Here is a 15,546-nt window from a genome sequence, read left to right on the forward strand (position 1 = left end):
ATCAATAATGATTTTATTTTTTCTTCTAGAATGGCATAGTCACCATTCCAAAATCTACAAAACTAAAGAGAGTACAAGAAAACTGTCAGGTAAGACCAGATCCCCTTCTGCCAAGTGTATTTAGCACCAAATACTTAATATGTAGGATTATTTTTTCCTTTTTTGCTTACACATTTTTGAATATTTCTGTGAACCTAAATTTAGCCAAATTAATCCAAATTAAATTACCTTGAGAGAAGATGTGAAAGATCTAAAAAGGTTTGGCATATAAATCATTTAATTAGAATAAATAGCTGCTTGGCCTAAACTATGAAAAGTGACAGCATAATAGCAAAGCCTTAAATAAGTGGATTAAAACTATGTGAGTTAGGCACCTCTGCAAAGAGAATTGAGTATGCAGTGTTAAGATTTGAACCTTAAAGAGATTAAGTGACCTTTTTTAATACTCCTGAACAATTAAACCCCAAATAAAAGAGATTTAAAACTGCTAGTGAGAAGCTTTTAAATAAAAAGTGCAAAAAGATTTAGTTCTTTCTGGGGGAACAGGAACATTTAACTTGAATTGCTGAGAGAACAAACTGCAGAAGAAAATAAATGCTTGCAAGTAAGTTTAATCGACATTAACATGAGTTGGTCTTGTCTAGCTATAATTTCATTTTAGTTTCAGAGCATAGGATACATTAATATAACTTTGGAAAGAAATGTAATAATTAAAGAAATGTGATATGTTTCTAATACATAAAATTTGTATTTTATTAAATGCTCTGGCTCTTGGCAAAGTTTGATTTTTCACAAAGAAAAAGCTTCTTATATCAATGAAAAATAATGTCCTGCCAATATTAGGGAATAGATTCAGGATATACTCTGTGATCTGTTTTTGAGAACTCTAGATGAAGCAATATATTTTACATCATCTAGCGTTAATGACAAGCTTAAGGGCTGAATTAATCCCATGTCGATACTAAATGGCAATTATATGGATTTTTAAAATTCTTTTATCCTTTTGGGTTACTTTTAGGTTATTATAATAACTGCAATATATGTAATATACAGTATTTTAAATTTTATAATCACTACTGTGTTCATTTGTGGAGTTGTTCATATTTCACTATTTTAAAAAAGCACCTTAAAATATTAACCCAAAAGTAATCTCTTACCAAAGTCTATGTTATGACCCAGAGTTAGTGCTCAAGCAATACATGCTAAGTGAAAGCTTGTCAGCCTTTATTCAGCCACCACCACCCCCAAATCCCCACAATCTAGCAATTCCTGGTCCGTTCCCCAAAGTATTTGCTCACAGGGCACACCTGCAGTCCAAGAGCAAGGCTCGAACCCATGCGCATGCACATGCTTTGTGCAACTTCCCAGCAGTGGAAGTCCATTGACGTCAAGGCAAAGAATCAAACTGCAATCAACAATAGCAAGGATTCTGGTGCAAATTTCTTCTAGGAGCTGTGGAGAATATTGCCCTGACATACAACACTTGTCCCTGACAAAAGCCCCTCCACACAGTGTCTCCTTAAATGCTACTCTCCAGGTGATTCTCATCAAGTTGCCCTGTGCTGACTCTTCCTCTTCTCCATTCACCGCACTCAGGGATTGGGTGGAGGAAGCATTTGCTCATCTCCAGAGCTCTGCTGCTTCTCTGCTCCAGTGCCTGCCCTTTCCATCTTCTCCCCCCTTCCTCGGCCTGCCTGCACCCTCTCTTCCTCCGTGCCTACTCTTCCGAGGTCCTACAGACCAGGAGTGCTAAAACCTCATCCCCAGATCGTTCCTCATGGGCCATAGGGGCTGTGCCCACCCCTTTCATCTCCATCTCCTCCTCGGACCCGGGCTCTGATGGAGCCATGACAGTCTATCTATGAGAAGAATGGATAGATTAGTATCAACTGAAAGGACTGGGATAAAGATCTATCCATGAAGTGATAATTAGAAATTTCTGGGGAGGGCAGTTTCTTCATTTGTGGACACCACAGGTATAATTGATGAAAAATACGTGACTATGATTTCCAGCAGAATTTGGATTAGAGATCTTGGAAGTCAAATATAGTTAGCTAGACAAAAAGCTAATATTTAGAATAGTTAAGGTAGCATTTCCAAAAAGTCTTTCGGACATTAGATTAGCCAGGGAGTCAATACATCAATGAATAGTCATGTAAGAAAAAATGCTTAGTTTGACCAAATAGTTAAAAAAATTGAAAGACAGGGAGGATCAAATATACAGAGTGTTTTTTTTTTAATGAAGTGATGTTGGCAAGATTGCATCAAAAAGTATATTTAACGAAGTTCTCTGCAGTTACAAATTTAGGTTATTATCTAATTCCAAAACCTAAAACAGCCATCTCCACCCTTCCAAACTCCATAATTCTGAGATGGAGCAAGAAATGTGGAAAACAGTCAAAAATGAGATAAACATCAGTAACTTTAGCATCTACACATTATCTGGAGAAATATATGTTGTTGGTTCTAAAAGAAGCAGTTTCTAAAAGGAGGCAATTCTGCTTTCTCTTCTGTACTTTCATGTACCCAAAAAACATGCCCCAGGAATTCTCCAGAAAATAACACTGCAGATCATATTTTGAGAGCAAACGGGCAAATATGAGGGGTAATACATAGTTCCATAGCTTAAGCAGATTTCCCCACACATGAACAGCATTTCTATGTGTAATAAATGACTTCACTTCTGAATGGTCACAAGACTGACCAATCTTTGTTCAGCTACACAGGAACACTGGCTACAGTCCTATTACATTCAATAATTGTGTAAGTGGATAGCTGCCCAGAAAGTCTAAAAGCTTCATTGAACTTCTAAAGGAGGGAACATTCTTCCCAAATGAAGGGGTGTTAAAAACAAGTTAAAGGAAAAATCAGAAGGATCAAGATTATTCAAGATTATTTAAAGCCAAAATAATGGAGTTCTAGAGAAAGCAAATAAGGACACTACAGGTAGGGAAATGATTGAACAAAGGACTCATGAGGTAATGAGCACCATCCAGTAGGTTATAAATATCATAACACAAAAATATATCATTTAGAAATGCTTAATATTATGAGATATTTCATGACCATTTCCTAGAAAAAATCGACATATTGGAAGAATAGCAATAGCAAGAACAATTCCTTCAAAAATGAAACTGAACAATTTGAGTTTGCTGGGAGAAGCAGATGGTGACACCCCATTTTAAGGAGCAATGAGGAGCTAAAATGTGGAGAAGCTGCACTTGTTTTTGGACTAGCCTCCTGTTAGTACTCAGGCTAACTCTGAAGTTGGCATCTTCCAAAAGCTGATGAAAATATAATTCTTTTGGAGGGCATTTAATTTTTGGATTTTAAAAATAGTTTCTAGGTTTTTATTGTGCCATGGATGTTTACATGGTCAGTAAAGCCACCAAGAATCCTGTGTAATTTTGACAAGGTATATATTTAATAGAAAAGGTAACAACAAGATAAAAATAATCTGGATTATCACTGGATAAATGTTGAAAATAAGCAGAGGCATCAACATTGGCAAATGCATGCCAATTTGCAATATTGCTGGAAGACTACTGGAACTAAATTAATGTGTGTTTCTTTAGGTACCACAAAATCAAGAAACTCCTTTGTGGAAGAATTGGTTTTATTACAGCCTTTCCCCAGTTGTGTGCTTCAGTGCGATCGTCATCATTCTCCACATAGTCAGTGATGCTGAGGGATTGTAATTCAAAGGGAGAAAATGTTGTGATAGTGTACGAATATGTCACAAAATTTAAAAGTAGGACAGTAACTGAATTCTAAGCCTGGAGGGGAACTGACTTCCTTTGGCAGGGTGCAGGAATGGGAGCTCAAATCCTGAGCTTCCTTCCCGCACCCCACAAAAAATTCCCTTCCATGCATAGAGGGGAGCTGAAATCCTTTGGCAGACAGCTCTTTCAACCAGTCTGCTGAGATGAGGAGGACCCAAAATCCAAGGAAAGAGTGGAGAGGCAGTGTGGTGAGGTAAGAAGCATGGCGCAGGCACAGGCCACATGTGAGTGTCTTTTGGCTGAAGGGCTGAAAATCCTGCTTGGATTTCAGCAGGGAGGATTTTCAGCTCTTGAGCAGAGCCTTCCCCACCCTGCAAGGTACCCCTTTCTCCTTATGTGGACTTAGTTTGCTTAGTGATCTGCAAGATCATGTAACCAGAACCTAGAGTGTCAGGATTGTGGTTGTTGAGCAAAGTGCTCATGTGGGGAGTCAAGTGAGGTCTCGCATAAAAACTGCTTCACTGAATGCCTGAGATTCCAGTCCTAACTGGGATTGTAAGTTGAATTCTACCTGTACTGTGGAAAAGGTGTACCCCAAACCCATACTTTCAGAAAAGGCATTTTGAAAAATATAAGATTGTAATCCCAATTTGGATAGTCTGACTCATTATACACTTGGGGATCAATTTCTGTTTCTATGAAAATGCAAAGAACCATGACATGGTTCCAAAACTGATAAACATTTTCAAACTAATAAGGATTAGAAACCATATTTACGTACATTTTTAAAAAATGTAAACATAGATCAATGAATCCTTGATCTAATTAAAATATAGAAAGTGGAAGAAACTTCAACTGTGCCTCTTGAATCATGAAGGCACTTAGCCTTGTATACTGCTTCACAGTGCTTTACACCTCAGAAGGAGGGAAGGCTGAGTCAACCTTGAGCCTGGTGAGATTCAATCTGCCAAATTGCAGTCAGCCGGCAGTCAGAAGAAGTAGCCTGCAGTACTGCACTCTAACCACTGTGCCACTGTGGCTCATAGGAATGTGAGGAATGATTAGGAATATATGAGGAGTTTTTAACCATTAAATAAGATATGAGTTTCCTAGAGAATTAATACTGGAATCAATTAAAGTTGAATTAGTTATACGTGGAGTTGAAGTGAATAATGAAGAGTGGGTTTTGCAAATGACAAGTTACTGAAAACAGTGCAGAGATTTTAAGATCTTCCAGCATACAAAGGAAGTGTTTTTAAGTAAGTTCATTTTGGAGACAAAGGAGTATGACAATAGAACTGCAAATATCATAACTCTTTTTATATAAATGCCCAAGTTGCATTTGATATATGATGGACTTTTCTGTCATAGCAGTTTTTAAAAAAGGAAAGCAAGCAGGGAGTGCAGGGATGACTATTATGAAATTGCTTCATTGTTTCTGTATTGTTTTTATAGCTTTTTTGATATACTCAGACAACTGATCAGTAAAAAAAATGGTATTATATTGAAGAGTTGCCCTGCTAACCCATGAAAGGAATCTTGAGGAATATGGACAGGTCCTTGGTTGCCATAACAGCAATGTACTCCTGAATTATTTCAGGTCCCTCACCAAGTGAAGGCAGATAAAAATCCTCCATTTTCAATTTCATTCTCAGCCCAGCATTGCTGCAGTTTCCTATAGCACACAACTCCCAGCTTCACACTGCATCGCTAGTGACATCACTACACCTCCTACCTACTTCAAGATTGCCATTTCAGCCACCAAAACTAGCTAATAATACAGTAGCTTCTTTCCATGCCTTCTAATCCCCTCTGGTTATCAATTACTTCTGAAATTCATTGTTGGAAGATAAGGGGATGACCATCCCCTTCAGTGAGCTCCCAAATCAGCTCTGGCACAAAGAGGTGGGGAAGCTATGTTTTTGTTAAAACTGTCCTTTGCCAGTTAAAAATCAAAACCCCACTCTAGTTGATTATTTTCCAACTGAATAAGCTTAGGCTCAGGGTCCTTGTATTGTTGAATTATGCTAAATTGACCCAGAGGTGGTCCTGAACAAGAATGATGCATTGTTGCTAAGACCATAAAAGGATTAGAGGGAGTTTTCAAGAATGCATATATGTGTAATGCAGAAACTGTATCTGACGTTGCTGGCTTGGCCTTCATCTATGCCTACAACTTACAGGAACTCCCTAGCTCCTTAGGGAGCAGGGAAGGAAGGGTGGGGTGGGGGGAGAGGCAGACAAGGAAATGGCCTTTCATTCTGTGGCATCTACTCATTTTCTACATTTCCCTCTTCCATGTCTGACCTTACACTTGGTAAATTCTACATCTTGGTCTATCCTCCAAGGAATAAGAACCAGTAGAGTTCTACGTGCCAACTGCTGTGTTCCAGGAGCTACAGCATATGCAGCTCAGAATCTGTGTTATGGGAAGGGATAATAACTATTTCGTCTGGCCAAGAGAAAAGAGAAAGTTTTCTTTAATACGAAACAAAACAAAAATTCCCAGCCAGGGAAACTCCTGTGGCCCAGAATCTCTTGTCATTCATTATCAGCAATCTCTCTCAGTTAAATCACCAATTTTCTTAGGAAAGAGGCCTCAAAGGAATAGTTACTGTTTTCATTTTTCTTTTGTTCTCAACTTCATTCTTTGTTTTTGTCCACATTCTTTTGACATGATGAATGAAGATTTTCAGAAAACTGCAGGACAGGAGGGCAGAAGATATCCAGCAACATAGATCATGGAGTTAGGGTTTTGAACTTAAGAAATTATGGGTACTTGTGGAAAACTGTAGGGACATTAGTCTTCTTCCTCACAAATTAAGCTAAAATCAGTTTGTGTGTTTAAAGAAAGATTAGTCGCAAACATATTCTCCTGTGCCAGCATAAACAAACCGGCTTAGTAATCAAGGAACCAAACCTGTCACGTTATATAATTAAAATAATTTTTTCCCAATTAAATAAAGACTGGTCACTCTAAACCCACCCTTCCCTAACTTGGCGTCTTGTATCTTTGTTGGAGTAGTACTGCTGGAAAACTTATCCATGCTGCTTCCTGGGTTTGATTGGAGTTGCAGTCACATTTTAGAGGGATTGATTGAACAAATTGAGGGAAGCTTTTCTAACTCGTTGGCTTTAGAGTGAAAGCCTTGCATCAAAACAACAATTAGGCATGCTGGTTAGCTTTAAGTAGCAGACATGCTTAGTGCTGCCTATATATACCGTCCCTTAACCTCTATGCATTCTCCTTAGGTCTTTGATTTTTCACTAGACTTTGATGATGTTGCAGTACTAAATGGAATGCATGATGGGAGACATGTTTCCTGGGATCCAACCTCAGTTGTTTAAGTGCAAGGTTTGTCTGATTTCTTATTGCAAGTACTGGGCAAGTTATTTATTAGTGCTTTCAACCCTTTGCAGTTCCTGCCAAATTACAGAGAATATAGAACTTTGTGATCAGCCCATAACTTCTGTTTCATCTATACTAGCTTTGCCTACAAGCTTACATATATTGGGGAGGGGAGGAGGAGGTTTGAAGCAGGTCCCTGCTACAGAAGCATAATTTCCCCATTTTACTTAACAATTGTGCTCTAAATTTCATAGGGATCATACAGTGTATGCTTATAAGTGCTTTATAGCTCCTGAATTCTTAGATTCACCGGTTTTCTTTTTTTCATGCTGTATTGTGATTTATTTCTTTGGTTTACATCCAAACCATTTAAAATAAGTATTTTAAATATAAATAGTTAAATATAAATTTATTTATGTTGGGATAGCCTGCATATTGGGATACCCTTCTTATTTTCCCAAAACAATCTATCAGTCAAACAAATAACCTTGTGAGGTAGGTTGGACTAAGAAACAATGGCCAAGGGAGGTCTACAGTTGTGTCTCCAGCACTTTCAGTTGCACTTCCTGATGCTTTTTTTAGTTGGACCAGTTTAATACATAGTAAAATCAAGTACACCTTGCCTAGTATTGCCTACATTAAATGGCAACCATTTAGCCAGGAGCTTTGCCCATTCTACCTGCATATGCCAGGGATTGCAAAGATCTTGCAATTCAGCAATTTCCCTTCCCCTTTTAAATTTCTCTTTGTGATCTTACTCCTTTTCTCAGCTATCCTGTATGATCTCTCTTTCAGGCGGTAATTTTGTTAAATGTATACTCCTTTTTGGTTTTTGTCCATAGGGTTAGTCCATTTTTATGCAGAATTTTACTATTTTAAATACTTGATTCATCTTCCCCTTATCTCATTTTTTTCCATTACTTTCCCTTTTTGGTATACTATTTTCCTTCTGTTGCTTCCTCTTTATTGTTTATTGAGTCAGAAAGCTCATACAACAAAACCTATGGTCCCCGTGACTAACCCGGATTGGATCCTGCATTAATTATTTTTTAATACATTTTGCGTTCACTTTCTTTTGGCTTGTAAGTTCTTCCTTTCCTAGAAGCATTCTTTTCCAGCATGCCATTTTTCTGTTATGAGCCTCTGGTTTTATGCAGTCTTGCTGTTCTTCCAGCTTAATACAGGGTATTTTCAGTGTAGCGATTAATGAATTCCCCAAGATCTTTTCTCCTTTGACCAGCATTATTTTCTTCCATCTAACTAAGGTTTTGGCTTGCTTTCTGTACTTTCTGATAGCCTTGCTTTTCTGTCCTCCAGGTTCTGCTGTTCTTGTCAATGTGCCTTTGAGCATATGTCACTTCCATGTTTGGCCCCCACATAGCTTCTCTCCCTCAACTAAATCATGACCTTCCCTTCAGTCACTAAGGTCCATATCTTTAGGGTCCCTTATCCTTGGAAATGGATACTGTCATTAGACCAAGTGATCCATCCGATTATTACTTTGTAGGTTTAGTCCAGTGTTCAGAAAGCAGTGATTATGCATCAATTTATTCAGCTCTTTTTCTACATCAATGTCTGTTGAGTACCAAATACCTTGCTCTCCAGAAGGTTTCATTTTCTACTGTGAACAATTGATAGTATGGCAAATCTCTTGGCTTGTATATTTGACAGCCATATCTAATTGTGGACTTCGTCTACCAGTTGATGAAATATATTATGCACCTCTAATCCTCATTCCCATGCTGTTGGTTTTAGTAAAAACAGCAAGACACTCCTCGGCTACTATGCATTCACCTCTTAACATGTTGAGAATATTTATAAATTGAAAGAAAAGAGATGCCGGTTCTCATTCCATCATTCCATCTGCTAATTCTGTCAGAGTGAAGGGATCTCTGACCAGTTCATGTGGCCAACAACATTCTGTGGCCATGGATAAACAGAAAAGTTGAACTATCAAGCTGTATTCTTGGATTATTTTCCATATATATCCCAATATAAGAAATGTTTAATGAAATACGTTCATTTTTATTCAGCACCCCAGGGGCGGGATTCAAATTTTTTAACAACCTGTTCTGTGGGCATGGCTAGATGGGTATGGCTAGGTGGATGTGGCCATGTGACTGTGTGGGCGTGGCTTCTTTTTTTAACAGCAACCCCCCCCCCATTTTTTTGCCTTCTGGGCCTCAGGGAAGCCTCCTGGGGGAGCGATTTTGCTCCCAGAAGGCTTCCGGGGGGCCCAGGAAGACAAAAAATGGAGCGCGGGGGGGGCGCATAGCATCTGCCCCAGTGCCCCCTTTTGCCTCCTGGGCCTCAGGGAAACCACCTGGGCAAAGCAGTAAGACAGCAAGGGGGATTCCAGCACAGCTGATCATTGGAACAGCTGATTGTAGGGAGGGCAGAAAAAATAAATACCTTGAGTGACTGGGCGGGGGAGAACGCAGTCAGCAATGTTGTGGATGTGCGGGATGTGCATGCGCGATAAGGGCTGAATGGGAGGGAAGTGGCAGGCAAAGAGGGGCGGGGCCATCCAGGGTCACGGTTTACTGGTTCTCCAAACTGCGCAGGTCCGAACCGGTAGAATCCCACCACTGAAGCACCCCTGTTTCATATCTTACTTGCCAGACAACAAGCAGAAGATAATTCATTTTTTTCTAGATAAAAGCTAAGCAAAAACAGTTTGTCATGATACTGAATCAGTAGCCTGGATAATAATGTTCTCCATTGCTCTTTGTCACACCTTGGCTTCACTCCTGACTGGAAATGAAGAGTAGAATGTAGGGTTTTTATTTGGGAAAGTGACTTATTTAGTATTATGATTGATGACTCCCTGGACATGGTTCAGAGCAAACAGCAAACCCTACTTTGTCCCTTCTTGCAATTAACATTGGTCTCACTTTTTCCTTGTTCACTGGCAACTAGGTTTTCTAACATATATACTCTAAGTCACGGGTGTCAAACTCAATCACGTCACATGACGTATGGTGACATATCGCAATGTTTTTTGCCTTTGCGGAGCCAGAGTGAGCGTGGCCTGCACATGACGCATCCAGCCTTCAGGCCGCCAGTTTGACACCTCTGCTCTAAGTGGTTGACTCTGCAAACCACTTAGGGCTGTAAAGTACTGTGAAGCACTATATAAGCCTAAGTGCTATTGCTGTTGACCAAGCTGCATTCAAGGTGTGTGGGCATCCATAACTAATGCCCTCTGAGATCTTAAATTGTATTCTTTCTTTATTTAATTTTGAGCTAGCTCTGCATTGGACTACCATACTGGTTTAGGTTACTTTAAGAATTATGCCAGAAGGTCTCTCCCTTTCCCTCCCTTCTCGATAAAAAGTGTCAATTGAAAATGTTTTCTAGAAATGGAAATATATTTTACCAATCCCAAGAAAGATAGCAGTCTTAGATTTATACTGAATATTCATAATCTAAATTATTTCTTGAAGAGTCTTGGTCTAGAATCTGTTACGTGTCGAAACTCTATGAATCCAAAGGTATCACTTTGCATTTCGTTTGAGCCAGGCCATTTTATTGCTTTACTTTTTTGCAGTATCTCAGCAATAATAAGTATATCTATATTCCTTCAATGTCTAAACAACACAGTAACATTATAGACTGAATCTAGGTTGTCAAAGAAGAGTAAACTAATCCTTTCCCATGGTTTATGACTTACGAATCCAGAGGATTCAGCAGGAAATGCACTTAGTTCTATAATATGCATATTATAGAACTAAGTGATAGCTCCAATATTTTTTACATTTTAGATTCGATAAGTCTCTACGGGTGCCTCACAAATATCTTTTGACAAAAAACTCCAGTTATCTATCATTCAGTTCTTGTGATTTTTTTTCAATTCCAGAATTTAGAGTTAAAAAGAAAAAAGAAAAGGGATGTGTACCAGTATATGATATGAAACACGTACATGCAGGCGTACAATGTTCAGGAGGAATGAAAAAGTGCAACAGGAGGAAGGAGGGGTTGAAGCAGGCAGGCAAATATTAAGAGGCACCAGAGAACTTGCTATTAGTATCATATCTATCTTAGCAGGCCTTTTTCCTAATTGGTTACAGCTATTTCACCTGAATATATAGACTGTCATTAGATATATTTGCATATACAGTTATACTTGTTTATTCTGTCATAAAACTTCAACCTTCTCAGCCTTCAGCAAATCCTCCAGGTGTATTGGAACTAAGATTCCATGAATTCATATGACTCCATGTCTACAACCACTTTACCTCATGAGTTGTTTATGCATGAAATCTAATATATACATACATACATATTTGGGGGCATCTTGAGAGAAAACCTCTGAACATCATGATTAACTGTGTTTCAAGTTTCACTAAAAGCTTTTACTCAATGTGGATTTGGGGTCAAATATGGTAGTGCTCTTGGAACCTTATTTAAAAGCATAAATTAATAGTGGCTTATAATGCAATTGACTTTTAGAAAGCTCTATTCGATTATCAACTTGGTATTTGGTAAGTAGTCACATTGGCCTGATATTTTAGGAGTTCCTGTATCCAGAAGAGTATGGAACGTCTGACTGTGATTTATATTGTTTTAGGACTTCCTGGAGCAGTTTTCCCACTGCTGTGCTGTTTTAGTCGTATCACAAAAAAACATGTTCCTTGCTTTTTATCAACACCCAGCTTGCAGTGGGTTGGTATTGTTTGTCCCTGAAGCTTTTTTACTACAGACTTCAGAGACTCTCCCCCCGCCCCCCCATTACACTTTCCAGAATATTCTGTCAGCATTTCAAAGAAAGTTCAAGATTGTTTCTTGAGATATATATGTATTCATGTTTTAAGCGAGAACTGTAGGATTAAATTCATTTCTCAACCCCCCGCTTTCTCTTTCAGTGTATCTTAAATTAATCTTCATATTACATTTATGCATAATATTGAGCTAGGCTGTTTAACCACGTTGTTTTAACCAATAAGCGATAGTTGCGAATTCCCCTCATTCTATGCCAAGCAGAACCATTATGTGATTGCAGGCTTAGTTTGGACTCACTTAAATCATTCGTTTAAATACAACAGTGTGCAAAACAGACCAAGAAACATGGTAATTTATGGTCAGGATTGGCCCCCCCAAGAAACCCAACGTTCTTGGATTACTTACCTTATACCAATCATCCAGAAAAGCAGGTTACTTTTCACTGCCTGAACAAAGATTATAGTTTATAGAGTGACTCTGTAGAATGGGACTTTTCTAGGTACTCCATCGCTAATAAATTTTTTTAAAAAATAGGCAGCTGGTCAGCTTTTATAAAGGAGGATGCAGCACTGGCTAAGATAGTGAAGATTATACACTCAAGTATAGAGCAATTAGCTGTTGACAAATAAAATTACTTAAAATCTGTGTACACTATCTACATTTTGAGTTTCTAGATATAGAGAGATATTTATCTTGAAAGGGGTTATGGCATGTCCTTTCCTTAAGAGTTTTTCTCCCTTGGGTCTAGCCCTACTTGACAATTAGGGTCAAAGTCTCCAGCCTTCTCCTTTTGGAAGAGACACAACAGTTGAATGTTCTAGAAGAAATGGATTATTGGATTCCTTTCAGTCAGGTTTCAGCAAACTGGATTTACTGTCAGCAGTGAAAGGTAGGGGTGTCAAACTCACGTCACAGTGGCATCATGTGACTTATCGGGACTTTTTTCCCCTTCACTAAACCGGGCAGGGCAGGGCCAGCATGTGACGTATCGGGCCTGCGGGCTGTGAGTTTGATACCCCTGGTGAAAGGGATAGTACTGCCCCAAGAAACCAACTCTTTGACTTGATATTCTTCTTTGCACAGTTATTGCTCGATGGTTAAATAGAGGTTTGTCCCATTCCAGTTGGTGTACCAGTTGCTGCCTATCTGGAGTGGTAAAAGAAGTTCCCAGTCATAACTCACACTTTCATTGTTAACCAAATGGATTACTATAGTATCATTTACATGGAGCTTGTAACCTACAGTTGACACATAATCCAGCAGTTTGATTGTTGAATAAGGAACACATTACCCCACTGTCTGAGCCTTATATAACTTGTGAACTATATTGTGGGCTGACAAGTGTCTTTTAATTGTTATAATATAAAAATTAAATGAACCAATAAACATGTGACATGGAGAGTGATTGATTCTCTTTGGAGAGTGACTATGGAGATGCTGTTTATATAGCCGCCATATTCTGTGGCAGCATTGAAATTTTGCACAACAAACCAGTATATATGAATTCAGATTTCTTTTTTTAAAATAAATTTTATTGTTCTTGTACACTTTAAAAAACAAAATTGATCATGACATTAACAGAACTGTAGCATCATTATACATATCCATCTCTTGTAGATATCGTACTATATTAATATACAGTATGATACTATACAATTATATTATACTATACTATACAATTATATACGTTTATCTATAGTTATCTTAACTTCCTTTATTTCCTATTTTCCAGCCAATTATACCACATATCCCAAATTTCATGATATTCCAACTCTTCTTTATCTTTTAATTTTAGAGTCAGTCTATCCATTTTGGCACAGTCCAAGATTTTTTGAATTACCAATTCCCCAGAAGGAGTGTTATTATGCTTCCAATATTGTGCATATGTTATTCTTGCCACAGTTAATAAGTGGAATAAAATATATTTAATCTTTTTCTTTTTAAATATTCCTAACATGAATAACTCAGGTTCAAATTCTATTTGTTCTTTTACTATTTCTTGTAACCAGTGCCTAATTTTAGACCAGTATTTTTGGGCTTCAGGGCAGGACCATCACATGTAGTAGAAAGTGCCTTGTGCCTTTTTACACTTCCAATATGCCGGGTTTGAATTCAGATTTCTAAATGCATGCATGATCTGTGGAACCCTGGCCCTGTTATCTCAGAAGATATTAACTGATGGAGTCAGAATATGAGCATATTTTTCAAGTTTAGGTATTTACCTAATTAAAGATCCCATCTCTGCTGTTGCAACTTAACATGTGATGCAGCTACTCTACATTGTTGCTTTTGTGTTTCAGGCCAGCATTAAGTAAATTTTAGGGAGGGAAATAAATGTGGCATGTTTGTGTACCTATATAAGCTAATTCAGCAAGGAAATTATGTGAGAGGCTCCTTTACTAGTACACTTCCCTTCAGTTACTGAAAGTAACAGTTGTGCTTAACTATTTCTTCTTCCTAGGTTCCATTTTGTTCACAGAACAAATGTTGCCTCTATATATTTATTGTGAGTAAACCTACTTAATGCATAAACATATAGGCATCCCCTATGAAACAAGTTCTTTTGTAGCAGAATTGGTAGGTTGATCTCTTGCAGAAGTGGGTGAGAGGCCTTAAGGGCACAAAATGAAATCTAGAGTTATTTCATTTTATCAACTTTGGAGTAGGTATTAGAAAGTTGAAATGTTACAGTCAATTCATTTGGAATGTTTATCTGAGAAGCTGTTTTCTATCCCATAGAGCCGTGGTGGGGGAACCATGGCCTTTTTATGACCTTTGGACTTCAACTTCCAGAATTCTTGAGACAGCATGGCTGGCTCAGGAATTCTAGGAGCTGAAGTCCACAAGTCATAAAGGGGCCATAGTTCCCCACCTTATAAAGCAAAGATGCCCAACCTAGAGCCTCCCCACTCCCCATTGCATAAAAGTTTCCAACATCTACTCAAGCATGCAACCTGATCCTAACTTTTAATCTGAGTGAAGGAACAGAATATTAGATTCATTGAACTTATCATTATTTCTTTTGAATTTAATTACATTTTAAAATTACTGTAAGCTATTGAATTACAGGTAGTTCTCAATATATGACCAGTTTCTTAAAACTTCTCAGAATTGTGACAGACCTGGGAAAAAAGTACTTAAACTTGGTCTTGAAGCTATGATTATTATCAACCTTATGGTCATGTAATCACATTTTGGCTGCTTTGCAATTGGTTCACATATAGGATCGCTTGCAGCTATCTGCAGTCATGTGATCGTATTTTGTGACTTTTTTTTGCTATTTTGCAGCAAAAATATTCATTGGATAAGCTGGTTTCAGATTTACAGCCACAAGATTTGCTTAATGACTACAGTGATTTGTTTAACAACCATTGTAAAAACACTTGTAAAATCGAGTCCATTCACATTAGTCACTTGATTTACAAATGTAGACTTACATATACCATCCCAGGCTCAATTATAGTCTTATCTGTATGAAGTTGCCAAATGCTATTTAAATCATCTCTGTTAATCTTCAATGCAGGAACTCTGATTTATATACTCATATGTAACTAAATATATACATACAAGTTTCGAATTCAAAATTCAATTTTCAAGCATCCCTTGGTGGCGCAGGAGCTGCAGTGGCGTAGTGGTTAGAATGCAGTATTGCAGGCTAACTCACTATTTCCTGCCAGGAATTCGATTCTGACCATCTCAAGGTTGACTCAGCCTTCCGTCCTTCTGAGGTTGGTAAAATGAGGACCCAAATTG

At 38.1% G+C, this 15,546-nt stretch overlaps 1 protein-coding gene across 4 annotated transcripts in view; it reads left to right on the forward strand.

The window, feature by feature from the left end:
- Positions 1-15,546, forward strand: part of LOC113436154 (uncharacterized) — a 72,381-nt gene that overhangs the window by 49,170 nt on the left and 7,665 nt on the right. Inside the window, exons 6-7 of one of the 4 annotated variants that reach the window (XM_026700408.2) lie at positions 30-89; positions 6,975-7,077. In XM_026700408.2, coding sequence (XP_026556193.1) covers positions 30-89; positions 6,975-7,070 — 156 coding nt within the window. In that variant the 3' untranslated portion in view covers positions 7,071-7,077. Of the gene's footprint in view, positions 1-29; positions 90-3,575; positions 5,232-6,974; positions 7,097-15,546 lie in introns of those variants that run through there. The other 3 variants (XM_087930262.1, XM_087930261.1, XM_026700407.2) reach the window with 3 other exon arrangements.

Source organism: Pseudonaja textilis, chromosome 3 (genome assembly GCF_049901715.1).
Source record: "Pseudonaja textilis isolate UNSWEBS1 chromosome 3, rPseTex1.2, whole genome shotgun sequence".
NCBI classification, from domain to species: domain Eukaryota; kingdom Metazoa; phylum Chordata; class Lepidosauria; order Squamata; family Elapidae; genus Pseudonaja; species Pseudonaja textilis.